The 18,699-nt window shown below is 34.9% G+C and overlaps 1 protein-coding gene across 3 annotated transcripts in view; it reads left to right on the top strand.

Moving 5' to 3' along the window:
* Positions 1 to 18,699, top strand: part of PIGK (phosphatidylinositol glycan anchor biosynthesis class K) — a 140,692-nt gene that overhangs the window by 12,433 nt on the left and 109,560 nt on the right. For all 3 annotated transcript variants that reach the window (XM_082612774.1, XM_082612772.1, XM_082612773.1), the window contains exon 3: positions 256 to 347. In XM_082612774.1, coding sequence (XP_082468900.1) covers positions 256 to 347 — 92 coding nt within the window. The remainder of the gene's footprint in view (positions 1 to 255; positions 348 to 18,699) is intronic.

The following is an 18,699-nucleotide window of genomic DNA, read 5'->3' as shown; positions in this document are numbered from 1 at the left end:
GTTCAGTATTTGATTAAATTCCCCAAAGCTTTGTTTTCTCTTAAGCTGAATGTGTTTTTAAGACTAGTTATGAAAGACCTTTTTCTAGAGAGATTGGTTTTATTGACCATTCTTTATGTGCTTTGCTGTTTCTAGTCCTGATTATGACATACTCTTTTTTTAGGCATCTCTATATCCTACTTAAAGAGAAGTAATTCTGTAACTCTGTAGCTTATTTTGATTCCTAAAAATAATATATTTGTTTTATTACTTTAGGTATGTACATCCCGATTCTGGTTTAATTATCGACATGTTGCAAATACTCTTTCTGTTTATAGAAGTGTCAAGAGGCTAGGTATTCCTGACAGGTAAGTATTCTTAATAAAGCTTAACTCTGATCCTCAGTGAAAATCACCTTTAGATGATATTATATTTGTGTTTTTGTGTTGCTTTTGAAAAACATAAAGAAACCTAATTTGAGGTTATTTTGTTGTTGTTAGAGCATAACTATCATGTATAAAATAGTTTTACTTAAGAGCATAATGGCAAATTATATAAAACAACAATCAACACTAAGGTAAAAAGATTTGATAAAGTATAATTGTTCAGTGTCATTTATTTAATTATTCAATGCTTCAGTCTGGGTTTAATTGTAGGCAACAGAAGGCAATTCTGACCGATTCAAGTAGAAAAGGTATTTATTGGAAGCATATTGATTAGTTTACCAAATTGCTGGGAAGGCTGAGGCCTTAAAGAGACAGGAATAAGAGAGACTACGTAACAGAAAAGACATATCTAAAAATCATGGCATAAAACCAGTCCAGTGATAGGAATGCACTTTGAATTGCTGATGGCTAGACTCAGCTACTACATTACTGCTACCATTGCCTTTGGAAACTTAATGTTGCTTCTGCGGCCTCCTGGCAAAATCTAACCTTTGCTGTCCCAGCTTCTTACTGTCTCTAGATCTTAATTTAGAGTCCTTGGTGGGAATGTCATGTTGGCAGAATATAGATTAAGTGCCCATGTCCATGCTGCAGGGGTGACAAGAAGAATGACTATGTGGCACTGTTAGCTTCTCTGTAAGGAGGGGGGGCTCTACCTTCTGTGAAGACTCATAAAGTGGTATATTCCCTAATTATATGAGGGAGCTCAGGTACTAAGCAGAACTCCCACACCTCCACCCCTAAATACTTGTCCTCTACGTTTGGTTTGTCAGATATGATAGATCTATTTTTGCTACTTCCAAAGCAGTTATAGAAGAAATTGCAGCCAGTTCAGTTACTTAGCTTTGATTTACTTAGTCCTGTGTTCCTCTCTACCTGTGAGGCAGTGTGGAAAGAGCTTTGCAGTTAAACAGATCTGAGTTTGAAATCTGGGTTTAGTGGTGATCTTGGTTAATCATTTCGTGATACTAAGCCTATTTCCTTAGCTATTACATGGTAATGGTACTACCTTCTTTGCAGGATTTAGGTACTTACAGTAAAGTGAATAGAGAGATGTATAAAGTGCTGCAGGAGAAGAAAGGAAGCAGGGCATGACTCAGGAAACAAAGTTATCTTACAGTCTATGTCAATAGATCATTCTAGCCTAAGAAGCTGACAACTATAGCCTTGGAGCTGTAATTTAATTCCTGTATTTCATCTGGAAGCTAAGGCGTCTTGGTAATACCATTTTTAAAAAGTACATTAAATTAAGTCTGAGAAAGGATGATTTGTTATATCAAGTTTAAGAATTATTCTTGTAATTAGCTGATTACTGTTATTTGTTAATTAGTTCTCAAATAGGTGTATGTGGTTAGTCTGTTGATTTTTAACTGCTATTGCTTCTATACCCAATGTGCTCCTTCAGGGAATTACTATGCATGGTTTGGCAGTAGGTTTCACTTTGGTAAATGAGTCTTTGTCCTGTCTATAAGTCATTAGGATGTGTTTAAATGATTTAAGTAAGATTTAGAAGGACTTTTTAGAAATAGAATATAACTGTAGGATATATTTTATATATAATAATTAGTAAGTTTGTCCTTAGGTTTCTGAAGAATATTCTTTAAAAGCTTATTCCTGTTTCAAATGCTTTCCTGTCTACATCTCTGGTTATGAAGTCTTTGTTGGAGAATGAATTGGGGATTGAAACAGTTGATGATTTAAAACATTTGCTACTTAATAAAAAGCGATCAATAGAATAGATTCTATTTGGCTTTTAGTCTATTATCTTGAATACTCCTCTTCTTGGTGACTTATCTCACTTTACTCCTACCTGGAATTAAGTATAAAAATATAATTATAAGTAAATTTTAATCAGAAAGTAATAAACTATTATGAAATAACAGTTTGGAAACTTAAAATCATTGAGTGGTTTTCAGTTTTAAAGCTTGAATTTCAAAATACAGTTTGAATTTATTTTATACATTATGGAACATTTTCAAGTTAAAACAGTATTATCCTAGCTTCTGACATATATCATAGCTTCTCAGGCTGTGTATCCTGAGAAAAATGAGTGGTCACTGCATTGAATAAAAATTATGAGTCGAACTCTGTTTTGTTTTGTTTTACCTTATTTGCTTTTTAAAAGGAGCATTTTACTTTGTCTTGCAATGCAAAGTATTTGCATTTAGTTTTCCCATATACTTCAATAAGAAACTAGTTCATGTCAGAAATCATTTACCGAAACACATGACACAGATTATTGCCTTTTATTGTGGAAGTTCACATCAGTTCCTTAGATCCTGTTTGAAATGTCACATTAATTGTGTCAGTACTCTTGTTCTGATTTCTTTTTGATTTTCTGTCTGTATTTCACCTACTCCAACCATACTGAGCTATTCTCTTTGCCTGGAATGGTTGTCTATACTTCTAGCTCACTGCCAGCAAAACCTGGCCGTGATTCTGAATCACTCAAGGTACATGTTAAAAATACTGATTTCTCGGCTTCACCCCGGGAGATTCTAATTCACTCAATCTGAAGTGAGGCCTAGACATCAACTCTATATGTGGTTCTGGTGCACAGTCAAGTTAGGAAGCACAGTTGTAACTTTTACCTGACCTTCCAAATTCACTTTAGTACTTCAAAAAAGTATTCTTGACCTCCTTGTTTGCTTTTATAGTATCCTTTGTACTTTGATTATAACATGGTTATACTAATTATAGTATGTCTCCCTCATTCGATTATAAACTCCTTGAAGGGAACAAGAATTATATTTTATTTCACTTTGTACTTCTAGCATCTAGCACAGTACTTGGCACATAGTAGTGCTCAGTAGGTATTGGATAAATAAACTTGTGACTTGGAAATACTTTAACCAGTTAGGCAAAACAAACACAAGTCTGTACTTTAAAAGTAAAAGCATTTCTGTCTTCTAAAGTGTGTTAGTCTAGTTTTTAGCAAATGTTAATGTTATAAAAGACTTTTTAATACATAAGTTGCCAGAATTTTATAATACTGTATCAAAATATTGATTCAGAGAGGGGATCTTAATGGTTATGGGGGAAAATAAAAAGATGTGCTCATAAGCGGTTCATAATTGCCCTCCACCTTATCTATTATCCTTTTCATATGTAGGTTCCATGGAGTTCAGGTGTCTTGCACTTTGTGCCCATGCTTTCTGTAACCTTACCCACCCTCAGAGATTTTGTTTTTCTTTGCCTGGTTTAAGCTTCCTGAAACATTTCACTATTTTTAGGACATTTTATGTCCTCAAATACTTGTTTTGGACTAAATCCCTGTTTTGCTACCTCCAGTACGCTTTAAATGCTTAAGATGAGGAAGGGAAAAGGCATTAAGCAGGGCTTAGGTTCTAAAGTCAGTATGTGAAGCAAAAATTGAGCTAAAATTTTTCTTGTGAAGTTTCTTAAATAGCACATAAAATCTTTCATCAAGTCTAACATAGCAGTTTTAGAGCAGTGCTAGAGCAAAGTACTGTTTTCTTTTTCTTTGGTGGAACATTTGATGAAGTGGTTCACTTAGGATTAAGGGATGTGTTATATGAAAAATAGCCATATCCTTAACACTAGAATCGTGATGCTCATGCTGTGAGAGGCACATGGGAATTGAGACTGAGGGAATGTAGAATTGTAGCTCCCATCTCATCTCATGTTTACTTTGGGGAATAAATGCATTGAGTAATAGGGTGGATGAAGTCTGTCTTTCCTTTTATGTTTTTTTGGCTCAATGCATAAGAATTAAGTTTATGGAGTTAAATGTGTATATAATTTGTCTTAAAATATGATTTAGCTCTGCTACGAGTTGGGTGGATATGAGTTTTTGTAATGATCCCTATCTGATAAACTATTTCTATAGTTAAATCCAGTAGCTTTTCTTTTTTTTTAAATTTTTTTTATTGAAGTAGAGTTGATTTACAATGTTGTGTTAATTTCTGCTGTACAGTAAAGCGACTCATTGATGGTCCAGTAGCTTTTCTGACACTATTTTTTCCCTTACTCTGTATTTTAATCATTATGTGAGGTTAATATTCTTAATTTAAACCTTTATTCATCTCCCCTTACTCATAAACTCTTAGGGTATGCAAAATAAAGTTCAAATCCCTTATGCTGGAACTCAAGGCTTTTGCAATCTGTCCATATCTAATATTCTGATCATTTAATTTCAATTCCATATGCTCTAGCCAATACCTTCTTATAAGTCTCTGTTTTGGCCTCTGTCATTGCCTTACACTGGTCCTTCCGTCTACGGTTTTTTCCTTCCACCCTCCTTTCTAGTTTTCCTATGCCCAAATTCACTTCATACATTCCCTAACGCTTTCTCAGTCCTTCTTGCATAAATATTTTATTTGTACTTCTATCATGGCACTTTTTTGTATGTATTGATCTTATTTCTTTAAGGTAGGTTCTGATACTATTCCTCCCAGTACATTCTGTAATATATTGTGCAGAGTTGAATGAATGAATAGTATGCTAAAGATCCCTAGTTAAGTGGAACCTAATTGGTCTAGGTTAGAAAGGAAATATATATGAATATTGCTTATTTATAGTCTCTTTAGATCTTTATTCTTTTTTTTTTTTTTTTTTTTTTTTTTTGTGGTACGCGGGCCTCTCACTGTTGTGGCCTCTCGCGTTGCGGAGCACAGGCTCCAGATGCACAGGCCCAGTGGCCATGGCTCACTGGCCTAGCCGCTCCGCGGCATGTGGGATCTTCCCGGACCGGGGCACGAACCCGTGTCCCCTGCATCAGCAGGCAGACTCTCAACCACTGCGCCACCAGGGAAGCCCTAGATCTTTATTCTTAAAGTGAGCTAAAAGTGCTCTGAGCTAAAAGTGCTCTATAGTAGATTTTATAAACTATTCCCTGACTCCTACTTTTGGGATCCATGGGTGGGGTGATCTCACCAGGGAACTTCAGATTCATTTCTTTCTATGAGAAGTCTATAGAGTCTTGCCAAAGACAGGTTATTCCCTATCTTCCTACTGTTTAAGTTCCCTCAGAATGCACTTTTGAGTTTTTGGTCTCTTATTCTTTTTAACTTCTTTCGCAAGTAATAAATATTAGAAATAGAAATGTGAATTCTGGTAATGTTGTAAATTAAAAAAGAAGAAAAATCACTAACTGCCTGTTATTGTTGTTTTAAAAATCAGATTGGTAATATAGCTTTTGACAGTTATTTTTTATTCTGCTGTGGATTTGATCTTATACATAAGAAGATATTGTGTACGGTGGAACATTAATAAGATACTTCTGGAATTTTCTTGTATAATTTCTCATTAAAACAGTATGGAGAAGGGCATGGTCATTATGGTTCATTGGAGATGCTTGTGACTTTCCGATAAGGTCAGCCAAAATGGACCCCTATTTTTGGCCTCCTCCTCCATCCCCCCTGCAACACACATTCATTATTCACTGTCCACCATAATTCAGATACTGTGTTAGGGATTTTATAAAGAATTATTTATTCCTTGAACTTTTATGAGATAATCGCCTCCCCCCCCTTTTTACATATTAAAAATGGTTACTCAGAATGGTTAAATGACTTGCTTAAGGTACATTAAAGACACTATTAAATAATAGAACCAGAATTTGAATTCAGGTGTTTGGACTTTATGGCTGGAGCATTTCTATTATTTCACAGCTATCTCCTCCCTAAGAAATTACAACAGGTAATATTTATGTAATATTTACAATTAGAGAATTCTTTTAATAACATGATCTCATGTTATTTTTATGGCAGTCCTATAGAGGTTGGTAAAATTATGCACACTGATCATTTAATACCTTATTTAATTAAAAAATGTATATCTACATGTTGAATGTGGTGCTTATGAAAATCATATTAATTGAATAATATAAGGGACACCTTCCCATTTCCCTATTTTTTCCATAGTTTTTACTATTTTCTAAATCTTCATGATTTCATGCTTCATGTACTTCATGCTTCTGTACTTCAGCAGCTTTGTAGGTGTTCATTCCCTGTCTCTAGTCTCTTTCCCCCTCCAGCCCATCCTGCACAGAGTTGTCAGAATTACCTTTCTCAGACACTGCTTTTATCTTTTAACTCCCACGATTAAGAACCTGCAATGACTGTTGTTTCTCTAAAAAAATCCAAAAATTTCAACCAGTGTTCAGTCTTTACTGCTTTGTTAATTACAACTTACTATGTTCATTTGTTGATTTGTTATGATGTCTACTACATAATATTTATTCACTCCTATTTCTATTTTTTTTTAACCATTCATCCCACTTAGAACACTTAGAATATCCTCTGTGCTGTCCTTTCCTACCCATATAGCTTTCTTTGCTTTGTGTCACCATGTAGAACTTTGCAGAGTATGCTGTACAGGGAGGGTACTGAGTGATATTTTTTAAACCATTACAGTTAATTTATAAAATTTTCTCAATAATTAAATATATAGTTAAAACTTTATTACTATTTTTATTTTATGATTTCACCTCCTTTTTTGTGAACAAAAGGACTAGAACAGTAAAGATAATATTAACTCATGCCTTTGAGTGTTCTGCTTCTTGTCTTCTGTCATTTCCCAACAGTTTTTTTTCTCATATACTTTGTAAAAATACAAATAATAGTGTGTGAATATAGATACGTATTCTGAGCAGTCTGTCATTTTATTCTCACGTTGGCAGCTGATCTGTCTGCCACTCCACGTGATGTTCTTGGTGAAGTTCATAATATCTTGAATAGGTAAACGGTTAGGATAGTTAAGAAGCTGAAATGTGCTCTGAGGAGGAGAATAGTGACAATGCTAAAAGGAGCATTTTGGCCACTGCTATCATGCTCTTATGTTTAGATAATAAGATCCATATTCAAGACTAAGGAGACCATTAAGGGTTTTATGGAGCAAAGGGGAAATTTCTTTATTGATTTGTAAATAGATAGAAGGGTTTTGGGCTGTTGAAGAAGTGAGAGATGCTTATTTTTCATCAATACCACAATGTCTTCATTCCTGACACTATCTTCATATCTGGGAATTTGATTTCCTTGACTTCGGTCTTCTTTTGAATTGTCTTGGGGTCTTGTTCTTCCATATTAAGTTTACAATCAGCTTGTCAAGTTCTTAAAATCCTTTTGGGATTTTTCATTTGCATTGGAGTGAGTTTTAGATTAATTTAGAGAGAATGGGCTTCTTTATGGTATTTTATCATTCAATTTATGAATAAGGTATATGTACATTTAATTATGTGTTTAACATCTTTCAACTAAGCTTTATAATTTTGTTTTTGTTTTTTTAAAACATATTGTCTTTTTTAAAAAAATAAATTTATTTATTTATTTACTTATTTTTGGCCCCGTTGGGTTTTCATTGCTGCGTGCGGGCTTTCTCTAGTTGCGGCGAGTGGGGGCTACTCTTTGTTGCGGTGTGTGGGCTTCTCATTGGGGAGGCTTCCCTTGTCACGGAGCACGGGCTGTAGGCATGCAGGCTTCAGTAGTTGTGGCACGCAGGCTCAGTAGTTGTGGCTTGCGGGCTCTAGGGCCCAGGCTCCGTAGTTGTGGCAGACGGGCTTAGTTGCTCCGCGGCATGTGGGATCTTCCCTGACCAGGGCTCGAATCCGTGTCCCCTGCATTGTCAGGCGGATCTTAACCACTGCACCACCAGGGAAGTCCAAGCTTTATAACTTTGAATTTTTAGTTTTTGGTAGCATTTTTAGTTGTCATATTTTTTTGGTTGATACTGTAAGTGGTACCTTTTAAAAATACATTTTCTTACTTCTGATGCACATGCAGTTGGTTTTTGTGTATTGTTCTAGCAACTCACTGAACTCTTATTAATTTTAATAATTTGACTGTAAATTCTCTTTTGGCAGCCATAAAATCTAAATGAGTTTTCTTCCTTTAAAATCTTTGTACCATAAAATTTTTTTTTATTCTTCAAAAGCTTTTCATATTTGAAAATTTGGGGATAAAAGTTGTCTTTAAAGGCCTCAAAATTAGTAGTCCAGGGAAATCCTTTATTTTACACATGAGAAAAATGTGTTCCTGAGAGGTAAAGTGACATTTAAGGTCAACAACTGTGTGGTGGCAGACCTAATGCTAGAATCCTTGTATAATGATTATATTATATTGTGTTGCCCAATTCATCAGTAGAAATAAGTGAAATATTGAAGAAAAAGGATAAATGAAAGCAATTAATTAAAAATAAGTATAACTGTTGATACATCTTAGGAAGTTGTTGTTTGCAGGATAACTCAGTATACTAGATTTACTATTGTAAACAGTAATCTAATAACCTTACCCAAATTACAGTAGCTTGTCTTCAGAGCTTTGTCCTATAATAAGCTTTCTCTAGAGCTGTCCATCTATTTTAGTTTGAAAATAACTCAGAAAATTATTTTTATTTTCACATTGGCCCTCCAATAGAGTGCACCTGTTGGTGTCTTATGTCAAGTTTTTATGTCAGAATGTGCAATAACTTGATTTCCTAAGTATTTGTGATGGCCTAGTTAAATAGTCTTGCTGAGTGATTATTTTAAAATCAATTATAAACCAATTTAAGATTCAGTGGCTTCCAAGGATTGTGTTGTAAATGTAAAGAAATCACAATTTAGATTGGAGGCATTTAGCATAGTGTTTAAGAGTTCAAGCTCTTAAACTGTCTCTATTTGCTGATGACATACTATTATGTATAGAAAACACTAAAGAGACTCCACCAAAAAATTGTTAGAACTAATAAACAAAATCAGTAAAATTGCAGGATACAAAATCAATATATGAAAATCTCTTATGCCTCTACTAATAACGAACTATCAGAAAGAGGAATTAAGAAAACAGTTCCATCAAGAACAATAAAATACCTAGGAATAAATTTAACCAAGGAGGTAAAAGACCTGTATGCTGAGAACTATAAGACATTAATGAAAGAAATTGAAGAATACACAAATAAGTGGAAAGATAGTCTGTGTTTTGTGGACTGGAAGAATTAATACTGTTAAAATGTCTGTACTACCTAAAGCAGTGTGTACTACCCAAGTGTCTGTACTACCGAGTGAATTCCATATCAAAATTCCAATGGCATTTTTCACAGAAATAGAAAAAACAACCCTAAAGTTTGTATAAAACCACAAAAGACCCCAAATAGCCAAAACAGTCTTGAGAAAGGAGAAAAAAGCTGGGGGCATCACACTCCCTGATTTCAAACTATATTAAAAAGCCATAATAATCAAAGCAGTATAGTATTGCATAAAAACAAATGCGTAGACCAATGGAACAGAATAGAGAGCCCAGAAATAAATCCACACATATATGATCAGTTAATTTATGACAGAGGAGCTAAAAATATACAATGGGGAAAGGGCAGTCTCTTCAATAAATGGTGCTGGGAAAACTAAACAGCTATATGTAAAAGATTGAAATTAGAACATTTTCTCACACCACATATAAAAATAAACTTAAAATGGATTAAAGACTTGAACATAAGACCTGAAACCATAAAACTCCTAGAGGAAAACACTGGCAGTAAGCTGTTTGATGTTGGTCTTGGTGATGATTTTTTGGATTTGACGTCAAAACCAAAGGCGACAAAAGCAAAAATCAACAAGTGGGACTACATCAAACTAAAAAGCTTCTGTACACAAGGAAACCATCCACAAGATGAAAAGGCAATCTACTGAATAGGAGAAAATATTTGCAAATCATCTGTCTGATAAGGGGTTAGTGATCAAAATATATAAAGAACTCGTAAACTCAATAGCAAAAAACCAAACAATCCAATCAAAAATGAGCAGAGGATCTGAACAGACATTTTCCAAAGAAGACATACAGATGGCCAATAAGTACATGAAAAGCTGCTCAACATCACTAAGCATCAGGGAAATGCAAAGAAAACCACAATGAGATATTATTGTAAATAATCTAGAGATGATTTAAAGTACAGGGAGGATATTGCTGTGTAGGTTAACATGCAAATACCAAGTCATTTTATATAAAGAACTAGAACATCTGTGGATTTTAGTAATCATAGGGATTCCTGGAACCAACCCCCTGCAGATACCCAGGAACAACTGTATTGGGGGACCAATAAAAGGAGCCTGATACGTTTGATGTCATATAACTTTGGGTAGGTGCTAAGTTGGTCTGAGAAATAGGAAGGAAGAAAGACAGTTGGTGGGGGTGGGATACACACTAATTTAATTTACTTCTTTTCCTTTCTTCTTTCTTTTCTCCTTTCCTTCTTCCTCCTTCCCTTTTCCAACCAACAGAATCTATATTGAGAGCATATGTTGAGAGCATACGTATTTAGAATACACTTGCCAATTTTTGTAATTTCAACTGATGTGGGGATACAAGGAAGAGAAAAGGGCAGAGGAGTGAACTATAACTTCCATGAAAAACCTAAGTACTTGGCTGGTGACAGTGGGAGTGACCTCAGAATAAGTCAGACTCAACTTGACATTTCACCATGGAAAGTGGTAATAATAATAATTAGTATTTCCAAGAAATTTCTGAGGACTTCTAGTGGAGAGATGATACAAACAATGTTGTAATTCTCTGTCATGTTATATCTGACTCAGGGATGTTAAAAGGATAAGTGAAATTAACATTTGTGAACGTAACTTGATTTCTTTGGAGAAAAGATATTTCACAGAGTTTTATATTAATGGTTTCTAAGAATTTGACCTAAGCATGAGTGGGAGATTACTCAATTCAGTAAAAGGTACCCTGACATTAAATCCTTATACCTACCCATTAACTTATATTTAATTATATCCATCTCCAAGGCTTCAACTCATGAAATTCAGATATGTTATTTCAGAAAGTAAAACCCGTATTAATCAGAACTTAATTTACCTAAACTGTCAGTTTTTTTCTACCATACTGGAAGCAAAGGACAATCAAATAAAATCATATTAGGGAGCTTGTTCTACAAATATATTTTCAGATTTATTCTGGACAAGTAAAAGCTAACTTAATATTCTGTACTTTTTCTATCTATTTTGTTATATTTAATAAAAATAGATATTCAAATGTTAGCTTTGATATACTGATAAAGATTTTTATTTAGTAGATTGATTGTACTTATTCAAGAAAGTAGTTTAGATATTGTCTTTTTTTTTCCCATTTCATTATTTATTTAGATGTTTAGCTCTCGCACTAGATTTTTACAAACTGGTGAACACTGACAAATTATTTGTCTCACAGAACTATAACCACATATTACAAGACAATATAAGTATGTGGTCAAACTAACATTAATATACATCACCATTTGATCAGTTTCATAATAAACTATCAAGTATCCAAGTATTGAGTTACACAGCTCAAAAGGCATATAAAAATTAGATGTCTGCTCAGTTCACTAGCAGAAACCCACTTAAAAAATTTATTTATTTATTTATTTATTTTTGGCTGCGTTGGGTCTTCACCGCTGTGCACAGGATTTATCTAGTTGGGGCAAGCGGGGACTACTCTTCGTTGCAGTGCTTGGGCTTCTCATTGCGGTGGCTTCTCTTGTTGCGGAGCATGGGCTCAGTAGTTGTGGCTCATGGGCTCCAGAGTGCAGGCTCAGTATTTGTGGCACATGGGCTTAGTTGCTCCGTGGCATGTGGGATCTTCCCAGACCAGGGATTGAACCCATGTCCCCTGCATTGGCAGGCGGACTCTTAACCACTGCACCACCAGGGACGTCCCCACTTCTTTTTTTTAAAAGGGAGGTTGGGAAGAGAAGAAATCACATTTCAAACAAAAATAATAGCTGGTAAACAACTTCCAGTAGGTATGGAAAAATAACAAGAATTTCAAAAATTTTATGACTAAGAATTAGCTACAATAACAAAACATCGTTAAAAAATATTTACTAAATTAAAGAGCATATTCTACATTATTCTATACAAGGTAAAGGCAGTATCTTACTAGAAATATTTAATAGCCCTCTCTTGTTCCTTTTTAGGCTCTTCCTGTTAAGTGGCACACAAAAGTGCAAACATTAAAATAATTGTAAAGCTTTTTTGCTTGGAGATGTTAAAGATACACTTCTATATACAATGTAGATTTTCAAAATGCAGATTTTCCATAAGAGCACAAATGAGATTTACGGAAAGATATTAAATAACACCATATGACTTGGTAAAAAATTTAACAAAAATCAATGGTTATGCAAACCTGATGTATATTGGTATGAATGTGGGCAAATGTAAAAGTAAAGTGAGCAAGGAAATAACTATATAAGCCCTGCTTTCAATGTAAGAAATGACTGAAGCAGTAAACCACATAAGATCTAGAGTATTCTTAGTTCCTAGGGTTTTATAGTTCTATATGATGCTAAAAAATATACAAGTGTTACACTGGATATTTTCGTACCTAATCTTTCTAAATTTCTTATGCATTGAAAAGATTCTGGCTTGGGAATAGATTTAAAGACTTATAACTCAGTACTGCATGAGTTCGGGAATTGGAACAAATGATAAACAAATTTGAAATGCTGAACAGCAAGAATCTTTTGCTAAGTGTCCAAATACGTTGATCGTAACCTAAACATAGAAGTTCTGTCAAGCAGGTAAACTGGGAAAATTGCTTTTCAATACTCTTGTAAAAGCTTCATTAGACTTGTTCACTGAGCCAACTTCTTGGCTAATATGTGCAACAAATTAGGTCCTGTTTGAAGTTCTGCTTCCAAGACAACAGCATCAAACACCTCAGTTTTATTGACCATTGAAGTCTTTGCAGCACAAACACATTTGAGAATGATACTTCTCTAAGTACAAAAGTTGCTTGATGTTAAAATCTCCATGCTGCTTTTGTTTTCTGATCTGTACTGCATCTTCCTGTTTCATTCCGCCTTCTATTAATGCTAGGGTAACAAGCAGTGGGGCTGTTCCAAGGCTTGCAACACAGTGAACAGCAGTATAGTAACCAGGTTCTTCATAAAACTTGATTTCACAGGACGTAACTAGCCATCAACAATAAGGTTGGATGGTGGTGCACCTTCATGGAAAGGCCAGTCAAGAACATGGATGCCTTCTTTTTCCTTAAGAGCAGTGTCGTACATTGCTTCACATACTCTTACTATTGTGGTAATCCATATTTCTTAAGTTTCTCAATAACTTTGTTCAAGGTCTCTTTGGTTGGATTGTGTATAATAAGAAAAATGTTCTTGTATGTGCCTTCAGTGGGAGTTGGGCAGTTCATGCAAGACATGTTAATTTAGTCAAAAAATACTTATTAGGGCTATGAAAGAATTAAACAAATTGAATACAGAAATGATGTAAAGAAACTTCAGCTTATTCCGCTTGAAATTCTCAGTGCTTTGAGTATGAAGTTGGGAATAAAGGGGAATGAGATGAACCTTCTAAGAAGAAGAAAGTCTTCAATCCTGTAATACTGAGCAACAGAGAGGAAGTGTTTTGAGGCTCACCCTGTCTAGGTCAGAACTGGAAAATGCTCTGTGGATTTCAGTTCAACACTTCTGTGTCCAGGTAACTGCTCTTATGTAGCTTCTTGGTGGAGGTGGTAATGAATTTCTACAGCTCTCATGTCCTCATAAAGGTCATGCTGTGCTTGGCAGTAATCTTCACTGACCTTTAGAAACTCCGTAAATGTGTGATGACAGAAAGGATTATGTTTACTCATTGAAAACTGTGGCCTAATCATGCAGTGGGTACCAAAGTGGCAGCGACACAGGCAGCTGCGGCTGCAGCTGCAGGGTGGGGCTCCGTGGTGGTCGGTTGCAGGGTGGAGACAGTGCAGGTGTTGACAGAGGCAGCAGGCAGGTATTGGGTTTTGAAAAATAGTTGAAATCAGAACGTTCCATTCCCCAAGCATTCTTTGTCTGATTTTATCATAATTAAAAGGAGACTTTGGGAATATTTTTCAGTTTTTTTAAAGGTGAAAACAGACTTAAAATCTGTAGCTCTAAAATTAAATGATTTGCTTATTTAAAGTTTTAAATATATTTGTAATGAAGTTTAAAGGATAAATTTCATTGAGTCATGAAAAATGGAAATACTGAAATGAGATTTTTATGAGGAAGGTGATGTCCCCTTAATATTTGTTGATGTGAGTATAGAAATTATTACAGATTTTCTTTTGGCTCTGCTTACTGTTTGGGAGTGAAAGTGGAGTGAAAGGCAATGTATTCCATTCTGCCAAAGAATGTAGTAGTGGGTGGAAAGTGTGTGGACTTTGAAATCAAATCTCATCTCTTCTGCTTACTAGTCATGCAGCTTTGGGCAAGTGATCTGCCCTCACTGAATGTCCTTATCTTTAGAATGGAGACAATAATAGTCTTCACGGGATTGTTGTGATTTAGTGAGAATTAAGTATCTGAAAAGACTGCAGCACAATGCCTGTCACACAGTAAACTCAACAAGTATTTGTTTCCATCATCTTGTCATCTTACCCTGTTTCCATTTTTCCATAGCTTCTAATCTTATTTTTTTATAATCTTATTGAAATATGAAATCCAAAGTTGATAATTTGGGTAAAATAGTAAGTGCACAATTTAATATGGAATGGTTAAATCAAATTTATGTCAATTAACACCATTATAATGCTTTAAAAATTGTTGAATTATATTTACTTGAGATTTATTATTATCTTCCAGTTAATTATCCTTTTATTTTATCTGTCATAGTCTCCATTTATATTTTTCCTCTAATTTTCATCCTAGTTGACTTTTTGATCGAATTGAAGAACAAAAGTGGTAGTAAAATACTTTTCACTATCCGTGTTGTGTCTCTGTATTTTATTCTTTGCCAAATAGATTTTAAAAAACTGATAAAAGTGATACCTCAGAAGCATAGCCATCCAAGTCTTCTTAAAGAAAAGAATATCTAAACTTAATTCTTAAGAATATCTTTCTTAGTGCCCAGAGAAAATAAGAGGACCTTTTCATTTACTTGCCATTCGAGAATAGAAATGTACCAGAGAAGGCTTATTAATGATGTTTGCATATATTTTTCACACAAAATGTGCAGTTCAGGCATTGTGGTCAAGTTCTAGGAAACTGTTTGTAGCATCCTAGGGAGGTTACATATAGACTGCTAAAATCTACTGATGTTAAGCAAGATTCCAAGATACTTGTCATAAAAGTAGATGAGTTGGGGAGACTGATTAAGTCAGTACAGACCATTCCTGGAAAAATAACAAAAGTAAAATTTTTGTTAAACATGAGAATATGTGAAAGATTGCATATATTGATTTCCATTATGATGGATTGTATACAATATATCAAATTGTATCCTATATCTTTTGACAAAAGTAGATTATACTAGATCAGTGGATGTAACATTCTTTTTTTTTCTTTTATTAACTTTATTAACAATGTTGCCAGTGAATTTAAAATGTTATTTTTTCTGAACAACTAAATACAGCACTCAATACCTTTAATTGTTCTTCGAATTAACTGCATTTGATCCAGTACTTTAACTTTTACAAACTACTTCATAACACTCTACTCAGGTTATTTCTGTTTCATTAGTATGTCATTTATTGCACAAAGCTTAATATTATGCTTTATTTATTTATCACACATTCCTCTGATAAAAATAGACATAATTTCTAGAGGGAATGATAAGGTAAGAAAGTTTTATCTAATATTGATGACCTGTTTTCCCAGGAAACCATTAGCATCTAATGCTATTACAGCTAGAATAAAAAAACAAATTTAGTGGACCCCAATAAATGCACCTTTGGGTCATGAAAATCTTATTATTATGCACATTTTACACTGAATTTAACCATTCACTAGGAAACCAAAATGGAAACTTTTGAGTACAAGCAATTTTTAGCTTTTCCTTATTACTAACTCATTGTTATTGTTATTAGCAATAGTAATATTAGTACACCTTTTCAAATACCCAATTTAAAAAATTTGTAAAAAAAGCCTTTTAGTTTTCTCTTTTAAAAATTGGAACACTATCTACCCCCAATTTCCTACATATATGCCTTTTAAAAATATTTTGCCAGTTATTTTCCCCTATCTAGAGCTTATTTTCTTTCTTTTTTTTAAATTAACATCTTTATTGGAGTATAATTGCTTTACAATGTTGTGTTAGTTTCTGCTGTATAACAGAGTGAATCAGCTATATGTATACATATATCCCCATATCCCCTCCCTCTTGAGTCTCCCTCCCACCCTCCCTATCCCCCCCCCAGGTGGTCACAAAGCACCAAGCTGATCTCCCTGTGCTATGCAGCTGCTTCCCACTAGCTATCTGTTTTACATTTGGTAGTGTATATATGTCAGTGCTACTCTCTCACTTCGTTCCAGCTTAACCTTCCCCCTCCTCGTGTCCTCAAGTCCATTCTCTACGTCTGCATCTTTATTCCTGTCCTGCCCCTAGGTTCTTCAGAACCAGTTTTTTTTTTTTTTTTTTTTTTTAGATTCCAGATATATGTGTTAGCATACGGTATTTGTTTTTCTCTTTCAGACTTACTTCACTCTGTATGACAGTCTCTAGGTCCACGCACCTCACTACAAATAACTCAATTTCGTTTCTTTTTATGGCTGAGTAATGTTCCATTTTATATATGTGCCACATCTTTATCCATTCATCTGTCGATGGACACTTAGGTTGCTTCCATGTCCTGGCTATTGTAAACAGAGCTTCAATGAACATTGTGGTAATGACTGTTTTTGAATTATGGTTTTCTTAGGGTATATGCCCAGTGGTGGGATTGCTGGGTCGTATGGTAGTTCTATTTTTAGTTTTTTAAGGAAACTCCATACTGTTCTCCATAGTGGCTGTATCAAGTTACATTCCACCAACATTGCAAGAGGGTTCGCTTTTCTCCACACACCCTCTTTTACTGTTTGTAGATTTTTTGATGATGGCCATTCTGACAGGTGTGAGGTGATACCTCATTGTAGTTTTTTTTTTTTTTTTGTGGTACACGGGCCTCTCGCTGTTGTGGCCTCTCCCGCTGCAGAGCACAGGCTCCGGATGCACAGGCTCAGCGGCCATGGCTCACGGGCCTAGCCGCTCCGCGGCATGTGGGATCTTCCCGGACCGGGGCACGAGCCTGTGTCTCCTGCATTGGCAGGTGGACTCTCAACCACTGGCCACCAGGGAGACCCCTCATTGTAGTTTCAATTTGCGTTTCTCTAATGATTAGTGATGTTGAGCATTCTTTCATATGTTTGTTGGTGATCTGTATATCTCCTTTGGAGAAATGTCTGTTTAGGTCTTCTGCCCATTTTTGGATTGGGTTGTTTGTTTTTTTGATATTGAGCTGCATGAGCTGCTTGTAAATTTTGGAGATTAATCCTTTGTCAGTTGCTTTGTTTGCAAATATTTTCTCCCATTCTGAGGGTTGTCTTTTCGTCTTGTTTATGGTTTCCTTTGCTCTGCAAAAGTTTTTAAGTTTCATTAGGTCCCATTTGTTTATTTTTGGTTTTATTTCCATTTCTCTAGGAGGTGGGTCCAAAAGGATCTTGCTCTGATTTATGTCATAGAGTGTTCTGCCTATGTTTTCCTCTAAGACTTTTATAGTTTCAACTCTTACATTTAGGTCTTTAATCCATTTTGAGTTTATTTTTGTATACGGTGTTAGGGAGTGTTCTATTTTCATTCTTTTACATGTAGCTGTCCAGTTTTCCCAGCATGACTTATTGAAGAGGCTGTCTTTTCTCCATTGTATATTCTTGCCTCCTTTATCAAAAATAAGGTGACCATATGTGCATGGGTTTATCTATGGGCTTTCTATCCTGTTCCATTGATCTATATTTCTGTTTTTGTGCCAGCACCATACTGTCTTGATTACTGTAGCTTTGTAGTATAGTCTGAAGTCAGGGAGCCTGATTCCTCCAGCTCCGTTTTTCTTTCTCAAGATTGCTTTGGCTATTTGGAGTCTTTTGTGTTTCCATACAATTTGTGAAACTTTTTGTTTTAGTTCTGTTAAAAATGGTAGTGTGATTGGTAGTTTGATAGGGATTGCATTGAATCTGTAGATTGCTTTGGGTAGTAAAATCATTTTCACAATGTTGATTCTTCCAATCCAAGAACATGGTATATCTCTCCATCTGTTTGTATCATCATTAATTTCTTTCATCAGTGTCTTATAGTTTTCTGCATACAGGTCTTTTGTCTCCTTAGGTAGGTTTATTCCTAGGTATTTTATTCTTTTTTTTGCAGTGGTAGATGGGAGTTTTCCTTAATTTCTCTTTCAGGTTTTTCATTGTTAGTGTATCGGAATGCAAGAGATTTCTGTGCATTAAGTTTGTATCCTGCTACTTTACCAAATTCTTGATTAGCTCTAGTAGTTTTCTGGTAGCATCTTTAGGAATCTCTATGTATAGTATCATGTCATCTGCAAGCAGTGAC

The sequence above is a fragment of the Mesoplodon mirus genome (genome assembly GCF_964341445.2).
Source record: "Mesoplodon mirus genome assembly, chromosome: 3".
Lineage (NCBI taxonomy): Eukaryota > Metazoa > Chordata > Mammalia > Artiodactyla > Ziphiidae > Mesoplodon > Mesoplodon mirus.
The sequence above is the reverse complement of the archived record's forward strand: the minus strand, read 5'-3'. Positions and strand labels throughout refer to the sequence as shown.